Source organism: Danio rerio, chromosome 19 (genome assembly GCF_049306965.1).
Source record: "Danio rerio strain Tuebingen ecotype United States chromosome 19, GRCz12tu, whole genome shotgun sequence".
NCBI classification, from domain to species: Eukaryota; Metazoa; Chordata; class Actinopteri; order Cypriniformes; family Danionidae; genus Danio; species Danio rerio.
In genome coordinates, this window is record NC_133194.1 from 37,560,948 (window position 1) to 37,586,684 (window position 25,737).

The 25,737-nt window shown below is 38.8% G+C and overlaps 1 protein-coding gene across 41 annotated transcripts in view; it reads right to left on the reverse strand.

Moving 5' to 3' along the window:
* Positions 1 to 25,737, reverse strand: part of macf1a (microtubule actin crosslinking factor 1a) — a 311,815-nt gene that overhangs the window by 67,558 nt on the left and 218,520 nt on the right. For 40 of the 41 annotated variants that reach the window (XM_073931813.1, XM_068215319.2, XM_068215321.2 and 37 more), the window contains 11 exons: positions 24,477 to 24,794; positions 24,220 to 24,386; positions 21,287 to 21,443; positions 21,077 to 21,188; positions 19,290 to 19,352; positions 16,313 to 16,551; positions 15,673 to 15,802; positions 15,275 to 15,474; positions 14,244 to 14,751; positions 11,352 to 12,346; positions 8,621 to 9,121 (listed from right to left, as the gene is read on the reverse strand). In XM_073931813.1, coding sequence (XP_073787914.1) covers positions 8,621 to 9,121; positions 11,352 to 12,346; positions 14,244 to 14,751; positions 15,275 to 15,474; positions 15,673 to 15,802; positions 16,313 to 16,551; positions 19,290 to 19,352; positions 21,077 to 21,188; positions 21,287 to 21,443; positions 24,220 to 24,386; positions 24,477 to 24,794 — 3,390 coding nt within the window. The remainder of the gene's footprint in view (positions 1 to 8,620; positions 9,122 to 11,351; positions 12,347 to 14,243; positions 14,752 to 15,274; positions 15,475 to 15,672; positions 15,803 to 16,312; positions 16,552 to 19,289; positions 19,353 to 21,076; positions 21,189 to 21,286; positions 21,444 to 24,219; positions 24,387 to 24,476; positions 24,795 to 25,737) is intronic. The other variant, XM_068215303.1, reaches the window with a different exon arrangement.

The window sequence follows — 25,737 nt, forward strand, 5'->3', positions numbered from 1 at the left end:
TTGGAGGCCACAAGACTGATGAGTTGGAGGGAAGCCCCTAAGGTTTGGATGGGGGGCAGGGCAGGTCACGACACAGTCTGCGCAGTTGTTATTGCAAAAGAAAAGCAGTGAACACAAACTACGTAAAAAGAGGCTGATAAAAATAGAGAAACCGGCAGGAGTGATGGACGGATGGAAAGAGTATAAGGAGTGAAGATATAAGCGGCGAGGGTGAGGACAGCACAGACAACCTGATGTGATTTAGAAGCCATTCCCTTATCCCAACAGCCCTGCGGAGGAATTCCCAGTTGGACGGGAGGCCCTCGTTTTACTCCAGTCTAGCACTTCATCCCGCCCCGCCGGCTCAAGCTTCAGCTGCTTTGGGACAGGGTGACATGGGACCGCACAGGGCTGCATAAGGGACAGGAATTTTAGGGAGAGAGGGCAACCAACCACACCCTGCTTATGTGAGTGTGTTCGCATGGTCGAGGGTGGGGAGACAGCTGGGATGCCGGACGCTCCACATGGAGTGGAATTAGAAACATTCTCACACATGGACCTGGGGACACACTCCCGCAACATACAAACACACCTTCTGTGTCTACATGTCATACTAAAGCACACGCCAACGCGCTGCTAAATATGAGGATGTACTTCAACAGGAAGTGGCAGGCGACATTGGCGAGTCCTGAAGTCACAAGAGTAAAAAGTGGCCCTCTCCACAACCATTTCCACGACATCTCAATACGCTCATTGTTGAGCAGCTAAACAATGACACTGACTAATCTGACACCTTCTCTTAATATCCCATGCCCCCCGCAGCTGCCCCGACGGAGCTTACACAACAAAAAACCCTCTCAGACACACACACACACACTCAGAATCACCCTCCCTTCTCGCCCCCTTTGAGCAATGACATCATTTTGGATTTGGTGTCTTTGAAATGGAGTCTGGCTTGCGTGGAGAGAGACGAAAATGAGAGCAGACGATCTCATGGCAGACATGAGGGCTGTGCTTAAATTTATCTCCAAAATGTATCATTGCAAAGTGATAGACGAAAGGAGAGAAATGGGGCAGTAAAGATGAAGAAAAAAAAAAAACGACAGGCGCTTTCAGCCAACTTGGACGGATCCCAAGCATGTCTTTTTGAACATTTTATTCATCGTTGTCCTGTCTTCCCCTTTGTGATGAATGAGATCTCATTCCTCAGTTTTCTAAAAATAACCACAAGACTGGAAATACATACAGTGGGGTTCAAAAGTCCACTTGTAAAAATGATTTCACTGTACACTATTTTATTTGGGATGTCCTTCTGTTGCAAACTGTGCTCACGCAGTATAACTAAAGCACAGCTCACCCAAGATTGAAAATCTGCTAATAATTTTCTCCCCCTCAGGCCATCCAAGAGTCTATATAAATTTGACTTGAGATGCAAGGTTGTCTACTTCTGAAGGTCACAAGACAATGGGGGAATCAGTAATTTTCCATTGCCTTAATTATTATACCACTCACTCTGCTCAGTCAGACACAAGAATGACAACTAGGATCATTCATTCATTAATTTTCCTTCGGCTTAGTCCCTTATTTATCAGGGGTTGCCACAGCGCATTGAATCACCAACTGTTCTGGCAAATGTTTTACAGCGGATGCGATTCCAGCTGCAACACAGTATTGGGAAACATCCATACACACTCATTCACACATACACTATGGCCAATATAGTTTATTCAGTTCACCCATACCACAATTCTTTGGATTGTGGGGAAAACAGGAGCACCTGGAAGAAACCCACACCAACACAGGAAGAACATGCAAACAGCCGGAACTCGAACCAGTGACCTTCTTGCTGTGAGGTGACATTGCTAAATGATAAAGGCTGGTTTATACTTCTGCTTCGAGTTATGCCTCGAAGCCTATCATATGCTTAGTTGTGCATTTAAACTTCCGCGTGCTGTTTGTGTTGCTCTGCAATAACACTTCTGAAACACTAGCTGGCAGTAGGATTTGATGTTCCTCTGTGTCGTGTTTCTTCGTAGGCGTTTTGTATTTTCTGAATGCTACCTTAATGTACATGTAGCTATAACACGCTCAGTCGGGAATCGGCAGACGTGCAACAACTTTAATCATAGGGTAAACACAAAACAATAGTTTCCATCTGGAGCTACTTTACTGGACTCACACTTGCAAACACTCGTTCCAACAGGTTCGCGCAGCTTTCAGTTCTTACCCACACTAGTCACAGCTACCAAGCTGACCAATCACAGGGCTTGCACTAAGTATTGTTGCAACATGTAGTTACATGTTTTGAGAGGAGCACGTCATCGTTGGCGTCAGCCACAGCAAGGGCTACGCTACCGCGCGGAGGCTGTGCTGGAGCATACATGTTCGCTTGACGCACAAGTATAAATCAGACTTGAGCCACCGTGTCGCCCCTAGGATAATTTAGCAAACTTAAATTCAGATAAGAAATGTTCTCTATTTTATGAAATTAGAGGAAAGTAGGTACTCTTTTCACCTTCCTAGCACTATTTTCGTTAAACTGTGGGTACCCTTTCGCAAACATGTCCAAACTCTTTAGCTTGACCCTGCTCCTTCTGATTAAATCCCCACCCCCAACTTGGTACTGGATGCTAGTTTTGGTCAGCATATTGTAGACCTGTATTTTCTGTATGTAATTCAGAAGTGTCACTAGTATTTCACGTAGATTTTTTCGTCGTTTCATATTGTTTCGATTTTTTCTTTTGATTAAAGTATTCTTCAGTGTATTTGCTTATTGTTGCATGTTGATGTTGTCATTTTTGTATATTTTTGTTATGTGTTTTACTATTTATAAATAAAACCTAAAAATAAACTTAAATTTTATGTTTTTTAACAAATTTCTCTAACAGAAAAAAATTGTGTAACAGTTGTGTATCCCAAGTGTATTCCAGATTTTCAATGTCAACAAGGCTTTTGAAGCCCTTTGTACTTTCTACACTGTTCTGGCATTGACTTAATTCCAGACCCCCACTTCACCCCTGTATCGATTGGGCATTCACAAGAGCTTCTCTTTTGACCAAATCGACAACACCCACTTCTTATTCAGCTACGTCCTCTTCCGTCCTCTATTCATTCTCTTTTTTTTCTGCCCCTCTCGCTGTCTGACTCTAAAACACATCTATACAACACAACTCCATTTAACAGCCATGAGAGAATAAAAGAGAATGAATGAAAGCAGAACAGGGGATGATGAGTGATGGCGTGCGTTGGCCCATATTGTTAAAGATTTGATGGAGAGCTTTATTAGACTGCTACGCTCATGATCAGATGAGATGTGGAAGGAGTGAAGCTATGAGACAGGCATGTGGGCAGACAGGGAGTAGAAAAACGATACTCAAAAATGGAAAACGCACGTAGTCAAGAATTCTGCACTGATGTCTGGGTCAAAAACAAGACGTCCCATTCAGGTATGGATAAAAAAAAAAATACTAAAGGGATGTTGTAAACGTAGATACTAAATGCAATAATTTAATGTATAATTTAAATCAAAATCATGGAAGGATTTGCAAGATGTAAAATAGTCTCTGATGTTCTCTGCCTTTGTGTGTTAAGTTTCAGCTCAGCTCTTTAAAACTGCACCTTTTAGAGTTTAATCCAAGCGGCAACCTCCCACTCCCCCTTTTGAAGCCAATACGGATGTAACTGAAACTGTAATTCATCGACTCGCCTTTGGGGGTTGGCTCCAGGAACTTCAGATGTTCACTGACTGCAATGCTAAATTGGCTAAATTTACAGCTGATAAAAACATGTTTACAGCCTGGCACAAAAGATGGTTTTGGTGCATGTAGCTAATATTACCCTTCATGACAACTGTGAGGAGGGCGAATTCTTTCGAACGATTGGTTTAGTTTTTATTAGGTTATATTAAGTCTGCATAATTAAGAGCGTGGCCACTTAAGTGACAGCTAGGCCTCGCTGGTTGCAGTCATGTCATCTCATCTCTCTGTTTTATGCCTGGATTTCAGAACACAAACGAGTCGCAGGTATTGAAGTATTAAGCGTTTCTACCAAAAAAAGCGTGAAAGAAAAAAAAAATAAAACATTTAAATTAAATAACGTAAAAAATAAAAAAGAGACCAGAGGGGAAATTATATAAGGTTATACATTGAAAGCCATTTTTATTTGATTATTGTTTATTTGTTTTATTAGTTAAGCTTATATAGGACTGTCAGTGTCAAATAAACGAATGACTCAAATTTGAAGTCATGCTAGAAGCAGTGAGCAGAGCTAATATTAGACAAAACACCAGGTAAACAATGAAGCATTATTTTCTCTTTTTTAGTAGAGTAGCATTGCATTGTATAGTAGCATTCTAGCTTTAACTTGTTTGTAGTGTGATCAACGTTTGGGCTAGTTGCAGATGTGTTTGGAAGCATAACATTTACTGTTATGTTGGCAAAATGAATGAAATGGGGGCTGCATGGTGGAGCAGTGTGTTACACGATCGAATCACAGCAAGAAAGTCGCTGATTTGAGCCTCGACTGGTTCAGTTGGCGTTTCTGCATGGAGTTTGCATGTTCTCCCCCGTGTTCGCGTGGGTTTCCTCCAGACACTCCAGTTTCTCCCACAACTCCAAAGATGTGTCATAGGTGAATTGGGTAGGCTAAATTGTCTGTAGTGTATGTGTGTGAATGAGTGTGTATGGGTGTTTTCCAGTGATAGGTTGCAGCTGCAAGGGCTGAGTAAAACATATGCTGGATAAGTTGGCAGTTCATTCCACTGTAGTGACCCCAGATTAATAAAAGGACTAAGCCAAAAAGAAAATGAATGAATCGAAAAAAATGTGTTCATCTTCATAAACAAGACTCCAAGTCAGTAAACTGATCCGCACTTCCCATCACTACCCGCTTCAAGTGTCTGTGTCTATGTAGGTTTATACAGCACGAATACAACCGGCCTCTGAGCAAGCTGAGAGAGGATCATGTGAGCTCTACTGGTGCTCCTATTGGCTGTCGCTCAAGAAAGTCACTCTTCATTTGCATGAAGTTGAAGGATTCTCAACTTTGTTGCGTTGCTTGACACGCCCACCTGGTTGCCAACGGTCGCTGTCACACGCATAAACAGAGGTCGCCGGAAGTCGCTCGTTCTCTGTAAAAATGAATGGTCGCTTGTCGATTTGCTGCTGCAAGTCACTCGTATTGTGAATGAGGCTTTAGGCTTGATTATGAATTGTCAATGGTATTATAGGGGAGATCAAATTTCTCTTATTATTATTATAATTATAAAGTAAGATACAGACTGGTATAGCACACATCTTGCTTTGACGTCCTTCAGGAGGGTTCAATCGTTATTTAGGGGGTCAAACACCCCTATAATTCTGCTTTTATGTAGATGACCTTCTTGCATCCTCTCCCATATTGATTAATCGTGCGGTCAGATTAAGCTCAATGTTTATCAAAGTAGTGGCACTGTTAATGAGCTCTCACTGCCAGCACTCAGCAGTGGCGTGCTATGAAAAAAAAAACCCGCATTGAAAGATTTACCTCTAATTTAAATTCATTAAATGTTCAGTTAAAGGTCACTAGCACTCCAAACCTATGAAACTAGTCATACTTTTGTTGCTGAGCAATCCAACATGGCGGAGGATGGAATGATTCAGTCTCAGCAAGACACATTTTCAACAGCACTGATTCACTGTCCTGCTCCTGGAGGTCTTAGTCGCCCACCGTTATCCGTCATTTCCTCTGCTCCATTCCTTCCCACTTCCACCTACACCTCTCATCTCGCACACTCGGCTTTCTTTCGCCACCCTCGAGAGGCATGAGTAAGAGATACAGACGTTTCATCAGACAGTCAGAGGAGTAAAGGTGAACTCCAACAGCCCACTCTGAGTGCGGACACAGCTCTCTTTATTCTCTCGTCACCATCACAGCCAGAATGATAAGAACAATATAGCGAGAACATGTCGGGAAAAGAGGATTTACCCAGGGAGGAGAGCTTTAAACCTGCAGTTATACAAATACTAGAAGTGGTGCACAGATCTGGACCCATTTTTCCTTACTTTTCTATTTTTAAAAGCACACACTTAAGAGGTAAGAGTTTAGAGAATGGATCTGAATTCTGATTGAATAGTAGGTTTGGGTAGTCAGTGTGTCCATGTGGGAAAAAGTGGTTTGCTCTATGAAAAGGTTCTTGTAGGGCTGCACAATTCACTGAAGTAATACTACATTGTGGCTTTCGAATGATTAATTAAGTAGATTATTATATTATGATATATTACTATGGAATATTTTAATTGGACAGATTCAAAGTTGCGGAGTAAAATGTGTTTTTAATCACACATTTAGTTTACAGCGAATCTCAAAATCACAACTACTGTAAAATATTACAATGGTAGTAGATGTTATTGTTAAGCAAAGTTAGTGAGTTGCCCCGCAGTCCAAAGACTCATACACAACAGCTAACGCCGGGTTTAGAGTGCATGATTTTAGCCCTGATTTTGACTCACCGACAGGTTTTGAAAAATCGCTGACCAATGCCTGAAATCACAGGCAAATCGGTGCTCGTTCACGCGAGTCACACAGTATGAACTATCATGGATGCGATACATGAGAGAATCGCAGATGAGTGGATGGGAAGTGGATGCCTTCTGTTTCCACTATGTAGTTAACAACGAAAGATATATTACGTGACCTTGAGCTGTTTCCATGTCACTTCTCGCGTTTGTTTGGTTTTGAGACGTAGTTTGGACAAAGTTGTCTGTGATTCTTCCTACTTTAAAGTCATGCAGTGTGAACTCTCCTGTCACCGATCCATCCTACAGTGTACACACAGCACAGACAGAACGCTAACCCAGATAATCATGCAGTGTGAAAATATCCGTGACACGACTACTTTGAAAAACACGCAGTCTGAACTCGGAATAATTTTGTTTACCCAATTCACCTATAGCGCATGTCTTTAGACTGAGGGGGAAAGCGGAGCACCCAGAGGAAACCCATGCCAACACGGGGAGAACATGCAAACTCCACACAGAAAAGCCAACTGACCAAGCCGAGACTCAAACCAGCGACCTTCTTGTTGTGAGGCGACAGTGCTAACCACTGAGCTACCTTGCCACCCTAAGTACAACAACTAAACATAAAAATTATTTAAAGTTAATAATTAATAATAATATTATAATAATATATATCATACAGGACCAAATTGTGCAACTGGGGCGATGTCTAGGTGTACGCTGAGGTGTCTGAATAACTCAGCTAAGTAACTGTACTATGCACCGAGTTTCGGGCAGCCACTGCGATCGGATACTCTGTACCAATAAGAGTTTTCCAGGAGAAATACCAAAATGAGAGGGTGGCAGGAGATGGGTCTGAAATACATGAGACTCTCTGGAAAACGAGAGTGTTGGCAGGTATCATACACTGTCATGTAGTAGCTTGCTTTGAGCACTGGTTCTGGAACATAATCTGCAAATCATTGCTCAGTGAATGTCGGAGTAGGTTGGTTGATTCAACACCATAATTATTAGGTATGACATTGGCCGATATAAGATTCTGATGGTGTGATAATCTTGCATAAAAATATTACAGTTTTACAGTATTGGGGTAACTTCTATAAAAAAAAAAGTTATATAATATCTTGGTAAAATTTTTTTTTGTTATTTACAGCCTATGAAGGTTCTGTTTACTAGAGTAGACTTCATTCACAGGCGCGTGCCCGCCCTCTCTGTGGTAACAGCTCACTGTCAGCAGCTCACGTCATGTGTGATTTCGCGGCCGCGAATACAGTAATACATGAAGACACAAATTCAATTGGGTGAATTAAAGCTTATAGAGACAGTATGTGACTCTTTCAACACCATTTGGAGGTGTCTATGTTGCTAAGCTAACTTACGTAGTTAATACAATGTGAAGACTTGTGCGGCTGCCTTTGCTTCTCTCCTGAACTTGAAAATATGATTGGTAGATTTGTAGAAATGCTAGATCAAGATTGTCTAGAGGTCGAATCGAGATCGCAATCTTTTAACAATTAATCGTGCAGCTCTAATATCAGAATAATACAAGTATAAATCATAATATAATAAGAATGAATTAGCCTTAAAGCGGGGTCACTTGACTCCAAACACAGTAGAGAAGTCATTGGAAAAACTTGACCTGGAAAAATTTAATCGATTACAGATTTTGAATGTAGATTTCGATTACTTCTTGATTAATCGCCCAGCCCTACTATACATTTCATCTTAGGAAACATTTATAATATTTTGGAGCAGTAAACATGTCAGGTTAAATAAATCATTACTAATCAACTACATTCATTAGTTTCAAAAGCACAGATTCCTTTACAAGACATACAAAACCTTACATATACTGTATCTTAGGTACGGTATAACAGAACACTTTTGCCTTGACTTTTCCAAACCACGGTAAACCATAACACCGGTTATCGCTCCATGCCTAGTATGACAGCTTTTCTAGACACTGTTTAGATATCGAAATAAAAACAAGAAATAATCATCTGAACCACATGAGCTCATGTTTATTTTAGAGCTCCACTAAGACTGAAACCTTAGAACACTGTTTGCGAACACTAGTGCAATCACACAATGTGAGCGTAAATACCTTACACACCAAAAGTAAAGTTTGCTAAATCTTTTCCTACCTTGAACTCCTGAAGCTGCTGTTTGATGACCTCCACTTCTGTCCCCACCACAGCCTGTGTGTTCAGCACCTCCTCTGCCCGGCCCAGAAGCGCCTGCAGATCAGCCAGACGGGCGTAGAACTCTCTCACGCGCTCCTCTGCAGATTCTATGAGTGCCAGTCGGTTCTGGCCTCGCTCTGCCAGCTTGCCTGCCTGTCTGCTCAGGGCTTCGGTCTCTCTCCTGAGAGCCAGAAGATCAGGAGAGCTGCCCTCTCGACGCAGCATAGTTGTGCATTCTCCACCATGATTCTCCAATTCTGAGCGCAGGGCATTGAGTCGACTCAGGAAGCCTCTGACGGCATCAGCCTGTGAAGCCAAAGAGTCAGCATCCCGTCCCACAGGGCTCAGGCTGTCCAGCTCATCATCCAAATCAGCCAGGCGAGAGAAAACATCTCGGACCCGCGACTGGACCTCTCCAACACCCTGCAACCGGGACTCCAATGATGAACAGCACTGCTCAGTCTGTGGAGGGAAAGAGAGGGAACGTTTCCTTATTTTGCAGACGGTTTTATCCAAAGCAACTTACAAGTGAGGATTAAAGCAGCATTTAAAATCATTAGAGAGCTGCAGTAATTAAATAAGACATTTAAGTTTTTTTTCTTTCCTTCTTTCTTTCTTTGATTTTATTATATTTTTAAAAAATAACATTTGTTTTATTATTATTACCTATGAACATTTGTCTACTTTATTAACTTTATTGTCTTTTTTTTAATTTTTTTTATTTTACTTTTTTATTAACATCTCATGTAGCAAAGTGGTCTGGCCCTGATTTGGCATACAGCTGGAACAGCAGGCGTTCATCTGGCTTTGTAATACAAACATGGCCCAGGTTTGACAGACGTGGCACCGTGTTTAAGGTGGCACGCAAGAAATGTGTCAGATGTAAAATGTAGTATTCGGCCCAGATGTTAAGAATTGAAATGTGGGCCATGTAAGTTTGGCCCATCTTGACCCACATTTAAAATACATTTGAATTATTTTTCGATTATAGCAATATTTTGATGCACAACGTAATTTCCATCCTGCTGTTTGCATCTTCTAGTGCCTTTATTTTGATCCAGGAAACAATCAAGATTTATTAATCTATTGTTTCCTGTATGTTGCAAAATAACTGAATTTAACCTACATTACAGTATTTTACAAATTATGTTATTATTAACCATGGCCATTAATAATGCACCTAAAGTGCAATGCTTCATGGGTTTATCAATTTTATTGCAGTCGTGACACACCAAATATGGCTTCAAGACCATGGTTAAACATGGGCCATAGCTGGCCCAGTTGATGCCAAGTTAGGGGTTATTAATTTGGCTGAGACTAGGCCCAGATAAGGTCCATGTTTAGCCCTTATATGGAAGCCAGACTTAGTCCAGTCATGTACTGTAATTCACTGCACCATGTGGGCCAGGCACAAAAGCTGATTGTGTGGGCCAGAGGTGGGCCAAAGAAATTTTGCTACGTAGGATATGTGTAAATAGACCTGAGAGCATTCTTATAACGCTCTGAATTTTCAAGCTTCCACCAGACACCAGGTTTCCCAATGTTACCAAATATATCAAAATGTACTGTATACAAAATGTACGTTTATATATATATATATATATATATATATATATATATATTTTTTTTTAATTATTATTATTAATAAAAATATATATCACAATATGAGAAACTTTTAGTCATTTCACTGGTTTTGTTTTTATGTTTATGCTGTCATTTCTGGCTATTTCCCTGAGCTATTTTAACATAGAACCCATAATTTACCATGAATAGGTACATTTCTTCATTTCTATTTTGACTTTTTATATAAATGAATATTTTTAATAAATAGAGACTATTCCTGTTTTTCACGTTTTATTTTCCCTCATGAAAGTCTGCAAGGACAAAGTCTATTTCCTCGATGACATCATTCTCCAGGGAATGACATCATTTTGGTTGGAAAACAACTTTCAAGAAAGGATTGATGAATTCTGTGAACTTGTTTTCAAAGAATGAATAATATACTATAATAATCTAGGCCTATAAATTATATTTAAAGTTATGCTTTTATACTAAATCTGAGTATAATTATACATTATTAGTATTACAACTGCAGCTACTACAACTACTACAACTATTAATTATATCACTACTACAACTACCATTACTACTACTACAAGAACTACTACTATTACTGCTGTTATTACTACTACTACTACTACAACTACTACAATTACTGCTACCACTACTACTTTCACAACTATTACTGCAACTATGCTACTACTGTTACTGCTACTACTACTTCTACTGCTATTACTACTACTACTGCTGTTACTGCTACTACTACTATTGCTGCTACTATTACTACTACTACTAACACTACTACTATTACTACTGCAACTACTATTACCGCTTCTACTACAGTATTACCGCTACTATTACTACTACTACTGCTACTGTTTCTACTGTTATTACTACCATTAGTCTTTGTATTATTAGCATTAAAAATAAAAGTAGTAGTAGTAGTACTACAATAAATTAAAAGATTACAAGATATGAAAATGACAAGACCAGACAAATCTGGAGCAAGCCAGAAAAAGACTGTCTTATTTCAGCAGACACGACATGAACGCAGACACAACTACAGATCGGGTTTTATATATAACCTTCTGACACATTCCAGGGGCTCCTGATCATGTGCAAATTCTCTCACCTTCTCAGTAACTTCTTCAAACTCTTTTTCCGTATCGCAAGCTTGCTGCAGCAGCTTCTGGCCTCCATCTTGGCCGGCTGCAGATATCTGGGGTGCGTCCTGCAGCAGTCCCTGAGCCAGATTTCGGAGGTACACCACCTGTGGCTGTACAGAGTTTAACAGCTCCTGTTGGCTTCGCAGACGCTCCAGGCTTTTGTTGCTACAAGCTTGTGGTCCAAGCGCCTCTTGAACCTCGATCTGATGCCTGGCAGCTTCTAGTCTTCTTTCCACAGCCTGTCTGCCATCCTCAAACTCTTTCAATCTGCTTCCTAACTCCTCAAGCTGAGCCGTGCGTCCCTGCAGTCGCTCTGAGAGCCCATCTACTCTACGATTGAGCTGTGCCTTTTCATCTCTCACTTCCTCTTCGCCAGTGCAGCTCTGCTCCAGCAACTGATCGGCTGCTGTGTTCAGAGACTCTAAAAGTGGTCGTCGGCGATCCAGATCAAGACTCAACTGTCTAGCCTTCTGCAAAGAGTCGTCTAAGACAGCAGCATCCAGCGATGGGTTGATTTCTGCCTCCTTTACCTCACATTCCGCAATCCACGGCACAAGCTCATTGCGATGTTGTTGGTACAGCTCAGCACGGGTCAGTGTCTCTTTTATCCGGCAATGTTTCTCTGACGCATGTTGGTTTAAGACCTCCCAGTCTTGCCGTAAGTTGTTCAAGCGAGTCTGTAAGGCTAACCGCTCATCTCCCGCAGGAAGGGATGCCAGGAGAGATGCTCCCTCAGCCTGGATAAGCTCGTAGGATCCGCGTTGTTGTGCTATGGCTCGCTGGAAATCCTCTTGTTGGGTGAGAAGGGTCTTCAGAGCGTCAGGTTGGCAAGGGAGGGTTTCGGACATCCCAGTTGTTTGATTCCCAGTGTTTCCGTCCAACCAGCTACGAAGCTCATCAAACATCTGCTGGAACTGTTGAGTGCTGGACAGAGCGGCCTGAAGCTGAGACAAGCCATCAGCTGGAAGAAGACAGAAAAGATTGACAATTACTATTATGAACAATAATGCATGCACAAAACATTATGGCTGTTAACAAATAAAGAGTATGACTGAATAGCAATTATGTTAAGTGGTCTACACTTATCAGACCTTCTAGTTTTTCACGATTTGTTTTGTGATTTTTTGCGAAAAATTATTTTGTGGCGGTTATTCCCAGAAATTTGTGGACAATTTTGCTGATAAGAAAACATATATAAATGTTAAAAATTACATATCTATCTATATATATATATATCTATATCTCTCTCTCTCTCTCTCTCTCTATATATATATATATATATATATATATATATATATATATACATATATACATATATATATACATATATACATATATATATATGTGTATATATACATACATATACGTATATATATATATATATATATATATATATATATATATATATATATATATATATATATGTATATATGTATATATATATATATATATATATATATATATATACACACACACACACATATAAGTATATATATATATATATATATATATATATATATATATATATATATATATATATATATATATATATATATATATATATATATATATATATATATATATACACACACACACATATACGTATATATATATATATATATATATATATATATATATATATATATATATATATATATATATATATTTTTTTTTTTTTTTTTTTAATAACCATATTAGGTTGCCTACTATGTTAAGTGTGCAATCTAAAAAAATGACAAGAACTGTCAGTGCATTTAAAAGTGGCAAGCAGAGAGTGCTCCATCATTCTGCTGGTATTCTAAAAACGCGACACTCATTAAAAACCATAGAGAAATGATGTGCATGCCTAAGGAGGAAAACGCTTTGGTGGATATGCTCCATTATTTTGTTGATACTGTAATTCTGTGAACTTTGGACTGCTTTGTTGTCTCATTGGTGAACATAAGGTGAATCTCTATCATTTTGCCACTCCTGGTCTCCGGTCTGCATCTGCTTTTGTCTGTCATGTTTTGTAGAGTGATGGCAGTAAACAGTGATTACATTTACATGGGCATTAGTAATCTAATTATTTGCTTTAATCTGAATAAGACAATAATATGATTAAGGTGTTTACATGAGTTTTTTGAATGTTTTATGTTCCTGTTTTTCATGTCATAGTGCATAGTTTGATTAACATCATTACATAACCATTCAATGCTAGTTTCTTTTAATGTTTTACACAATAACAGTTCATGTTCGTCATGTCACCATGTGAGATTTTGGGTGTTTGGTTTAAAATTTTTCAACCACTGAAGCTAATTTTGCACACTATGCATGCAAACAGACGATGGCGGATACAAATTGTCAAGCACATTTCATTTAAAGTTAATAAATTCTCTTCAAAGTCAAGGAACTTCATAATGTCCATTTAATTTCCTACTCGTACCAAAATAGTGATCTTTTGCTTGAACCCATTCTCATTTGTTTGTCGTCAAATGCCTGACAACTGCCCTGTGTGTGTGTCGTAGCTAAAAGTACCACAAAACGTTAATAGTTTGATTGCGGTGTTTACATGTCTGTACTGCATATCAATAATGCCACTAAAATAGGAATACTCCACATGCATTAATTCGATTTCTCTTTAGTTCGATTATGACGTTAGTTGGGTTGAGGTCATGATAAAATGGTGTTTACATGAAAAACTCTTAATCAGAGTAATGTATTAATCTTATTAAAGAATTGGTGTCCATGTAAACATACTCACTGATCATCCAGCACTGGCAGGATCTTTATCTTTAGAAACTGATAGCCTCTCTAAAATCGCCAACCCTATCTTTCAACTTCATATCTGACCTTGCATATCAGTAAATGTTACTCACCAGCCCGTTCTTCTAGGTTCTTGAGGGGGCCGCTCACGCTTTCCAGTCTCTTGTGCAACTCGTCTCTGAGATATGGTTCAGCCACAATTGCGCTGAGCTCCGTACACAGCTGTTCAGCTTGGGACAATTGTCCCCGTCTTTGTTCCAGTTCCGAGCGGATCTCCCCAGTTTCCTGAAGCCTGCGACGCAGTGCTTCGGGCTGAGCACTTAGAGAGGCCTGCGCATCAAGCCTTTCGCCTAGATCCGCCACGCTCTGGGACAGCTCTCTGAGAAGGGTCAGGTAGTGTTGGCTTGTTCCTTGTGCCTGGTCGATCTGCTGTGAGCGGCCGCTGAGGCGAGAGGTGAGGTCGTCCCACTGCGCTGAAATGTCTGCCAGCTCCCGTCTCACCTCCTCTAGGTCTTGTTCATCTCTCGATCTCTCATCTCCAGTCAGAGAGAGGATTCCCTCTGCAGCCCGGGTCAGTTGGTCAAACTGGGGTTGGCGTGTCTCAAACTCACGCAGCATGAACTGACGGTCATAAAGAAAATATAGCAGAAATTAAATATGACTAAAATATTTACTTTATAATTACAATACACACAATTACACACACTACAAGTATATATTTTTATATAGTAGGTCACGTGACTTACATTTCAACACATAGGAGTTCAACTGTCTAGAGATACACTAGGGAAGGGGGTGAGCGCCAACCCATGTATTTTTGTCTATTAGAATAGATTAGAGGGGATTTGATTGTAGTAAGACTGTTTAGTTTTGATTGTTTCTTTGCTATAGCGCCACCCTTGGCCAGTCTTTCTAATTTATGTTATGTTGTGATTGTAAATATCTCACAAACTGCTCCACTTATCACCACCTGTAATAAATGACTTTATTTGTACAGCAATTTTTGTTTGTGGTCGTTCCTTTGAGTACAATTTTTTTGCGTGTTTGTTTTAACCAGATCCTTGGACAAGAGTCAACCCCACTCCCCTAGACTGACCAGGAGTTGTAACACAGAAAAACAACAAGACATTATAAAGCAGTTTACCTGTACTTGCTGCTTCTGTGTGTTGAGCATGTTGGGGTCGATACTCAGTGGGCCTAAGACACTCATCATCAGCTCTTTCTCCCGCAGCCATGGTCCAAGCTGACTGGCGGCTGTTGTAAAATTACCCAGCCTATCAGCACACGCCTCCAATTCAGTCTGTCTCTGTGATGCAGTCTGATTGGCGTTTGTCCATCGGGAGTCTAGGTGGGAAAGCAATATTAAGAAAAAATATCCATGACAGTAAAATATATTCTCAAATATGGATATAGAATTGTCTAGATTGTCTTTTGACAACAAATGAAATGTCCAGAATATCTTTGATTCGGTCATTATAGTTATTAATTGCTAGAACGACGATAATACCACAGGAATACCACATTTTGAAACACTTTACTGACCAATGTCTTCAAGCTGACGTTTCCATGTGTCTACTTCAGGAGAGTCGGGATTATCTCTTATTAGCTGCTTTAAAAGGTTCTTGAGGTCCTCAACTTTCCCAGAATGCTCAGCAAGCTCAGAAAGTAAAACCTAGACAACAAATTTACAATGTAATTACATGGAATAACCAAAAAATAGAGTTTGCAAATTCTTTAGAGAATGATGACACAACATTAAAGGCAAAACTAAATTAAAGTTGATGAGACTTATTTCAATATGGTAATGTACTTCCAACTGAAACAGACTACTGAGCAGGGGGCGGGGCTTTCTTTTTGCATATCATTTCCTCATAGCAAACTAATGGTAAGGCGTGTTTAAGAATATTGTGGCTGAAGCTGTCAAACTGACATCAACAGAGAAGAACCGCCACTCTTAAAGCACAAGCAAATGGTCAATCTTTTAATTAAAATTAGCAAAACAATTTTTCCATTGATTAACTAGCACAGCTTAATTGTTTACCTAAATAATAACAATAAATACTAGCAAAATAAACGCTTTAAATTCAGATTTCACACAGGAAACATATTTTCTGGTCTATCATACATGTCATGTAGGGACCTGTAGTCTGATACCCTGTAAAATAGAATCCAGTTCTTTTACCTTGGTCTGTTGTGCTTGAGCACGCACCACCTCTGGCCGAGAAGGTGAGGCGGTCTGCCCTTGTGCCAGGCTCTGTTCACGGGGGCCGAGCCACTGGATGAGGGCTTCAGTGCTCTGCCTGGCCTTCTGCTGCAGCTCTAGAGAAGACTCTTGTTTGCTCTTCCTCTCCCTCAGGTCACTGCCCAGCTGCTCATACTTGCAGTTCACATCTGCCACTGCTACCTGGATCTCCGTCAAGTCTGAGGGTTACAGCGGAAAAATGTTGACGTAAGTACAGTCAAAGCAGGCCAATGACAAGGCCAAAGAGTTATTAAATGACTACATGTTTTAGACATTTTTCAAGTAATGATTTACAGTAATGAGGAATAAGCTTTGAATTCTTTATAACAGCAAAATGCATATGATATCAAATTTATTGTAGAACAAATAAAAAAAATGCTCTATGACTTTATTTGTGGTGATGTATTATTCATCATTAATTTAAGCTTTTGTTAAATCAGGGCAAATTATGATTAAAATTAATTTGTTTCCTAAATTTGTTCATTCAGAGCCAAGTTACGCGTATTGTCTGGTGCAGCCTTCGCGCCGTCACATAGCCCGCGCCATAGCTGATGCCAACAATGACCCGCACCCCCCAAAAAAAATGTAACTACACGTCGAAACAATAAGTAGCACAAGCTCTGTGATTAGTTGGCTTGGAGTGTGGGCTGTGATGAGTGCTAAAAGCCCGTTGGAGCAAGTGTTTACGAGTGCCGAGTCCCGTGAAGGAGTTCCAGATGGAAACTTTTGTTTTGTGTTTACATTATGGTGAAAGTTGTTGCACATATGCCGGTTCCTGCCTCTGAATGAGCTAGTTTGAACTGCTTGTACATTAAGTTAGCATTAAGAAAAAACAAAACATCTGTCAAGAAACGTTTCAGAACAGCATGCCGAAGTATGAACGTGCAAGGCAGGAACCATGGGTCACACCGATCACTCGAAGCAGAAGTATAAACCAGCATTATTAGTACATAATTTCAGAATTTTGTTTTCGTTTTTATGCCAGTTGATGTGTGAGTGAAACTTTACTAAAGATTGCTTTTTGGATCTCCAGTGTTACTTTCGAATAACTGTTACTAATAGGGTTGGGCCAATAGACGATGCCATCGTCCATCGCCGATGGCCGACAAACTTCACGATGCTGAGCCGGCATCACGATCCATCGCCCCGCCCCACATTTATATTGATATACAACTTATTATTCGTGCGTCATCTTAATAGCAATAACAATCTTTTCCTGAGCTGTGTTAAATTGTATATATAGCTGCCGCTTGCACGGCTGACAGCATCGTGAGGATTAAATGAAGGATTATACAGCATCCCCGTCCCACAGACTTTACAGTGAATGGCTTTAGTCATTTTCATAGCGGACTTGAAACACTGGAAGTCTTTTATCTACTCTTGGAAAAGTGTAAATGGTGGATTAACATTCATCACTAATAAGATGTGCCGTTATTAGTAACTTTAGTTGTTTTCTAAAACAAAATCTGTCAATGTAAGAAGAGCACAAAGGCGGGGCAAGCATTGCAGGCTTTTTTTATTTCAGCAAATTCACACAACAACTGTTTTAATTTGTTCCTGAGCGCTGCGTTTGGCGTTTTTGGGTGCAACGATGCATTCTGCATAAATTCGCGCACGCGGTGAGGATTTTGCAGTGAAAACACTGAAAATGTACGCACTTGCACAAATGCTTCCAAATATATTTTAAGGTCGCATAGATAAAATTTCGGGCGCATATGCGACCAATACGGTCGAGCCCTAGCATCTTTACTTGTTTTTATTTCCTCATAATAATAATAAAATAAGGAAGTTATCATCAATCACAATAGAAATTACAGTGAACTCCAAACGAAGTTTCCTTCACCAGCTGTGGGAAAACCCATTTGAACGAAACAGATCACTGCCTATTCATGCCCCAGTCCCGCGAAAAAAGTGATTGACAGGTGGTAAATTGTGTGTATCTTTTATGGTTTAGTTATGGGTAATGCAAAGACCATGAGAGCCAGGTAGTAAAAACGGTAGGCTACAATAAATTAATTCATTATGTATTAATTGAAATTTAACAATGACCCCCACCCCCCGCCTACGACGACGATGCCATCAGCCAACACAATATTTCACATTAGACATCGTACAATGCCAAATTGGTCAACATTGCCCAACCCAAGTTACTAGTCAAACAATAAATTATTTTTAACACAGCTGTGGTGTGATTGAACAACACAATCTCATGGCAATTCAGTTTTGATTTAGTGGCTGATTCGTATTTATTTGTCTGATCTCAATCACCTAATGAGGGGTAGGGTTAGGGTTTGTACATTTTCATAAGAATACAATTGTATGAAATCGTAAAATTTTTTCTCAACACTAAACATTTTTCTCACAATTCATAAAATAGCTGTTTCCTTATGAGATTGGGCTAGATAGACTGCTGTATAGACAGCTGCCTCAGAGTATGTTCACATTTACTAGTAGTTCTTAAATAAAATACACATAATGGTACATCTCAAAACTTATGTAATCAGTCACTCAGTGTTCTAGTAGTTTGAAGACATGCAATATGTCATGAAGCATTACACTTACAGAACCAAGTCAAGTTTACTACAGAGCATGAATTTCGACTTGAATTGCTTTCAAAATTGTTGTGTAATCAGTACTTTGTATCAAACGTTTGTGCACTTTCATCCTGAAAGAAAGCCTAAATGATTGGATAATATGCACAAAGACAGATGACACTAGTATGAACATTCTCTGGAAGCAGACTAACAGAACAGGACAAGAAGCGATGCAAAGTTAAACCAGGAAAGGTGCGTGAAAGATGGAGGAAGAAGAGGAGAAATGTGAAGTTATCACATGAAATGGGGGAAACAAAAAATGGAAATGACTAATATAAAAAGCCTCCAGTAATGTGGACGCTAAAGGTGTGGAGGAAGCTCACCTTTACAGGTGTGAATGCCATTAACACTGTTGGGGCTGGAGGCACCATTGAGCTGGGAAACACCTGGGAGAAAGACACACAAACACACGCTCAGACAATGCCACAATAATCCACATCCATGCTGAAGCAGTGCACACACACACACACACACACACACAAGCAGCTAAACAAACTCAACAGAAAGGATTTAGATGAGGAGACACATTTACAAACACGTGTTTAGAAGGTGGTAGATGCTTTCAGGGACAGCTCACCCAAAACTAATCACTCTCATATCATTCCAAAACAGAAGGATTTTCTCTTCCAAAGAGCACAAAAATGAACGATGCACTGGTCGCACCTTTTAATGCAACAATGAATTTACACACTTTTAATGTTTAATATTTTTTTAAAAACTTGTCCATTACAGTTTTAGTGTAGAATATTACAAATAGTGAGAATAAATATTGCACTTTAGGAGTCAAACTCAGTTTCTGGAGGGCCTCAGCTCTGCACAGTTTAGTTCCAACCCTAATTAAACACACCTGATCCAACTAATTGAGTCCTTTAGGCTCGTTTGAGACCTACATGTAAAGCTGCGGTCACACTGCACTTTTCTCCCCATAGACTTCCATTCATACACATGCAAACGCGTCAGACCAGAAGCGCAAGCTTGTGCGACAAGATTTGCAGTTCGCTGCGGTGCAAAGTGATGAAAAGCGCAAGTAAGACATTTCAGCAAAACAAAAAATGATTAGTTTTAGTGGCACCTACAGAACATGTGCTCAACTAATTGTGTGAAGATCTAGTTTTGATTAGGAATTAAAAAATTTAGATATATTGTCCACCTCTCAACCAAATTTATTTATTTTTAAATGATTTATTTATGCAGTCCAGATATCAGTACCACACTGGCTTTGCAAAAGTTGGTGAACAATCTTGAATTACTTTGAAAAAGCTGTTTATTCCTTAATAATCTAAATAATTTTAATTATTTCAAAAGGTTTGATTGACTGCAGTGGTTTCTGAGGCAAAAGATTTTCAGAATTAGAAAGTCTAAAATATGATAACATTATTTCATATTTGCATGAAACTTTGCATGATATAAGATGTGTAAAAACAAATGTTAGCATCAGGTGAGTGATTTGAGATATGCCAATGCTTTCATAGTTTTTGCACTGCACACAAAAATTTAAACCAGTCCCACTAGTGGTTGTGCCGCTAAATAGTATTAATGTTTTGCATTTTAGGCTCTGCGGAAGACACATTTTCTAAATTTTGAACAACATGAAGATGAATAAATAAATAAACTGAATAGATTTTTCCATCCCACTTTATATTAGGTGGCTTTAACTACAATGTATTTATGTTTTGATGCAAGTACAATGTACTTACTATGTTCATAAGGTATTGCAGGTGCTCTTGAGGTGGGATACGGGTAAAGTTAGAAACATGTTTGGTGGTATAGGTAGGTTTAAAGGTGAGTTAATGTGTAAAGGATGGCCAACTGTGTAATTACAAATGTAAATAAAGAAATTAATTACATATGTAGTTAAATGCAGGTATTTAATCAATCATAAGTACAATGTAAAAATCATGTATTTACACAATAAGTACATTGTAACAAATGATTAATTTCAGTGTAAGTACATATTAGTTAAGGCCACTTAATATAAAGTGGGTCTGAATTTTCTTTTGCTTATCTGAGGACCAAATATATATTTGTGTTAAAGGGGAAATACAATGTGCGATCAAATGCCAATATAAGGAGAACTGACCCTGAACCTCCACACTGTCATTTAACTTACCAGTCTTGTTCTTGGGTGCTGTGGTGTTAATAATCAAGTTCTCCAGCTGAGAACTGTTCTTGTTTAACTCCTGAACTTGGTTTCCTTGGGTCTCCCATTCCGTGAGCAGATCCTGCGAGTAGATTCATAAGACATGTTAATTAAAGCCAGACTCGCTAAAAGCAGAAACTGATGTCAGTCCACTGTAAATAGAGCCAACTAGACTCCTACTTTAAGCTGCTGTGCTCTTCTCTGCAGGCCTTCTGTGCTTAGGTTGGGCTCTTTGGCAGGGAGTTGCTCTTGTACTGTCTGCAGCCACCTGAGGAGGGAGCCGGAGCGCGAGCGGAAGTCGGACAACTGCTGAACACAGTTCTGGATGGAATCAAATCTGTGAACGACAAATTTAGATGAATATCAATTACATATGCAAATAAATAGTCTGATTAGTCTGGTTAGTATTGATAATGGTTATAAAGTGATTTTATTTATTATTATATTAACTAATTCATAGTAGGACAATGAGATAGATATCTGGTCATTCGGACAGTCCAGTATTTTCCAGACACTAGGACAGTTCTGTATTTTAGCGTCTATTTTTAGTGTCCTGTTTTGTTCCATATTTCACTTTTTCTAAACATCATTTATGAACACTTGGTAGTTTCCTGTCATGCAAAAATAGCTCAATAAAAGGTAATAAAAGTAGACACAGACAATAGAAATTAAACTTTTAATTATTTAAATTGGAGTCAAGTAGGGCCTTTTAGCTTTATTAAAACAAAACATTTAATAAATGTTAAACAATGCATTTATCAAAAGTGACATGTTTTAATATAATGACTCCATATCTCAAACATCCCTTATATTGTCATCAATTTCATACTCAATTCATTGTTCATTTGTAAGTCGCTTTGGATAAAAGCGTCTGCTAAATGACTAAATGTAAATGTAAAAATGTTTTAACTGTGTTGATAAATATAAACATCTTTGGCTAAAAAATATAATCATTCAGAAAAATATATTTCAATGTGGTCATGTTACTGACCCATGAACATTTCCTGCTTGTTATCAGTTTATTTCATAATTGTAACAAGAGGCAATTCAATCATAACTTAATGTTAAAACAGCTATCATAACATTATTTATCAACATGTGGCTCTTTTTGAATTCGCTTTAGAAATGAAAAATGTAAAACAGGAAATATATTGGGACTATTGCTTTTGTTTACATCTTTAAAAATTGTCTCTTTATATTTATTTATTTTTTTACAGGAAAAAATACTGAGAAGAACTTTTTACTGAGTATAAGCAATTAATACATGCATGTAACAGCAAAACAATTATAAACTGCTGTTCTGAAACAGTTTAACAGTAAATGGACACAACAAGATATTTTTCTCCCCCCTATTAATAAGGCAACAGTGGATGCTACTATTTTAGGTGATGGTGATAGATTTGGACATTGTGTTTGATATTACTCTGTGCCAGCCTCCACTCCAGACTCTTAATGTGGGCACCATGCCTATAACACTGTTAGTTGCAGTCAAGGGAAGGTCATGTCTAAACATCCTATCATTTACATTCAGTTATTTAACTAAATAAAAAGAAAAGTAATGCAGTTTATATTACAGTCTGCATCACATTCCCACTTATTCCTAGAGATATGTGGAGTGGATTTAGATTTGAACACATGACTGACTGTTTTATGAGCCCTCCCTGAGGACATCTGAAATGCTTGGAGCCCCAGTCTGGCATCTTAAGGATGGATGTGGCCAAATGGTTTCCATAACGGCTGATACAGTGGTGTCAAATTGGGTTAGCATGAGGCTATTTGTTTTATGGTGGAGAGTATTCCGGTCCAGTCAATACAGTCTTTATGAGATTCTTATGAGAGTCTTATTTTTGTCAGATGTCAAATGTCAAAGCAATTATAGTTGGCAGGGCATTACATTTCCAAATGAAACTACAGTGTGATACAGAGAAAAGCTTGGAACAGACTTGCTATTCTACACTGAATGGGGATAATATTACAATATCCTAATATTTTTTTAAGTGTTAAATTGGCTTCCAGTATGGATAAATACAGGGTTACTGTTATTAATTAAAATTAACCAGTTTTGCTAACTAAAATAAAACTAAAAAAATAAAAATAAAAAAAATCAACTGAAAAAAAAAATCTAAATTAAAAATATTCATTCATTAATTTTCCTTCAGCTTATCCTCTTTATTTATCAGGGGTCGCCACAGCGGAATGAACTAGGCATGGGACGATAACCGTTTTCAAGGTATACGCTGTTTGGAAAAGTCAAGGTATTAAAACCATCAAAATGTTCTGTATTATTGTTCCTAAGGTATGTGTAAGATATTTTTAAAATATATTTTTTTGTTTTTTAGGACAACCTTATCTCCAGCAGGAAAAATATCCAAAGATGCAGTTTTATATTGTAAAGAAATCTGTGTTTTTGAAACTAATGAAGAAAGCAGAAGTCAATTATTCATTTTCATTAATTAGCCAAACATGTTTACTGCTCCAAAATATTTTAAATCCTTTAAAAAAATTAAATATATTGTTTTTTAAAATGTTTTTTACCCAGACATTTAAAAATAATATATTTTAGAGCAGTGAGCACAATACTGTGATACCGTGAAACCATGATATTTTTATCCAAGGTTATCATACCGTCAGAATCTTATACCGGCCCATGCCTAGAATCAACCCAGTACTGGGAAACACATAAACTACGCCCAATTTAGCTTATTCAATTCACCTACTGTATATAGCATGTCTTTGGACTTGTGGGGGAAACCAGAGCACCTGGTGGAAACCCACAAAACACAGGGAGAACATGCAAATTGGTCCTGCTGGGACTCAAACCAGCAACCTTCTTGCTGTGAAGCGACAGTGCTAATCACCGAGCCACCCTGTTGCCCCATTAAAAATATTTAAATAATATAAATAATCAATTTAAAATAACAATAAAATAAAAGTTATTAATATACAAAAGCTAAAAAAGTTAGAATTTAGACATTTTATAAATTCATGAAAAGTAACTGAAAAAAAATGAAATATGAAAATATATTAAAACACGCGCACACACACACACACACACACACACACACAATACAGCAATACTGAAACACAATGTTTTCGCAACTCTTTCCACTCACCTCTCATTGACATTAGATTCCAAGCGTGCGAAGTCCTCAGAAACCTCTTTGGTTGTGTCCAGAAGGCTTTGTACATTGGCAAGGACCCCAGAATGACTCAGATCTGAACCCAGCTCGACAAACGCTTTTAACTGGCTCGACTCTTGGGTAATTTCTGACCTCACCTCCTTTAATGAAAAAGCAATATATGATGACACCTCTGGACATCTAACAATAAACATGTAATCTTGTAGAAATGTGTAGCCTAATTCTCTAACCTCTATGGTCTGCCTGTAGTCATCCACACTGCAGTCCGGCTGGCCTACTGGGCTGAGAGCCCTTTCTCGACTCTGTGTGAAGTTGCGGAGATCTGCACTTTGGCGCTCAAAGCTCTCCAACTTGGGCAAAAGTCCACGCAGTTCAGTCTCTCGTTCCGACTGCTTGGCCTGGGCTGCTGTGTAGCGCTGACTCAAGTCCTGCAGCGCCCTCTGTAGGCCAGAAGCTGTTGATGCGTCTGCAGACTTCAGAAGCTTGGACACGGAGTCCAAAGTGGCATCAACACTGCCCTGCCTCGAAAGAAGCTCCTGACGTATTTTCTGTGGGGAGGAGAATCATTTGTGTTTTTATAAAAAAAAGTAAAGCTGACCATTTGTAAATACATATTTTTAATTTATTACGTATTTGTACAGATAAAAAAGTCAAGAGTGCATACACTACCTGACAAATGTCTTGTCGCATATCCAAGTTTTATGAGCTCTAGTTGATCATTTGGTATCAGAAATGGCTTATATGAAAGGCAAAGGCCTCTAGAGTACGCTTATTTTACCTAAACAAAATATTTTTATGCCTTGATATTCAATTATTAATTAGGGCAGTAAGGTATGCCTTTGCTGAAAGGTATGGTTTCAGCAGGTAGTCTTGTTATTTAACAAAAATAATGCACATTATAGAATATAAAGTCATGGTGCAGTGGAAAAAGAATGAATATTGTGTATGACTCCCATGAGGTTGGAGGAATGCATTCAAAGATCTCTGCAGGGATTCAAATAACTTAATAATAAAGTCATCTGGAATGGCAAATAAAGTGTTCTTGTAGGACTCCCAGAGTTCATTAAGAATCTTTAAATTCATCTTCAATGCCTCCATCTTATCCCAGACATGCTTAATAATGTTCAGGGTCTGGTGACTGGGCTGGCCAATGCTGGAGCACCTTGACTTTCTTCGCTTTCAGGAACTTTGATGTGGAGGCTGAAGTATGAGGAGCGCTATCCTGCTGAAGAATTCACCCTCTCCTGTGGTTTGTAATGTAATGGGCAGCAAAGATGTCTTGATACATTAGGCTGTTGATGTTGCCATTCACTCTGAAGATCTCACACACGCCACCATACTGAATGTAACCCTAAACTATGATTTTTCCTTCACCAAACTTAACTGATTTCAGTGAGTTTTCAGTTCAGTTTTCTGTCATTTTCATCTTGGGTCCATGTGGGTTCCAATAGTTCTTCTGCAGTATTTGTGATAATTGGGATGCAGTTTAAC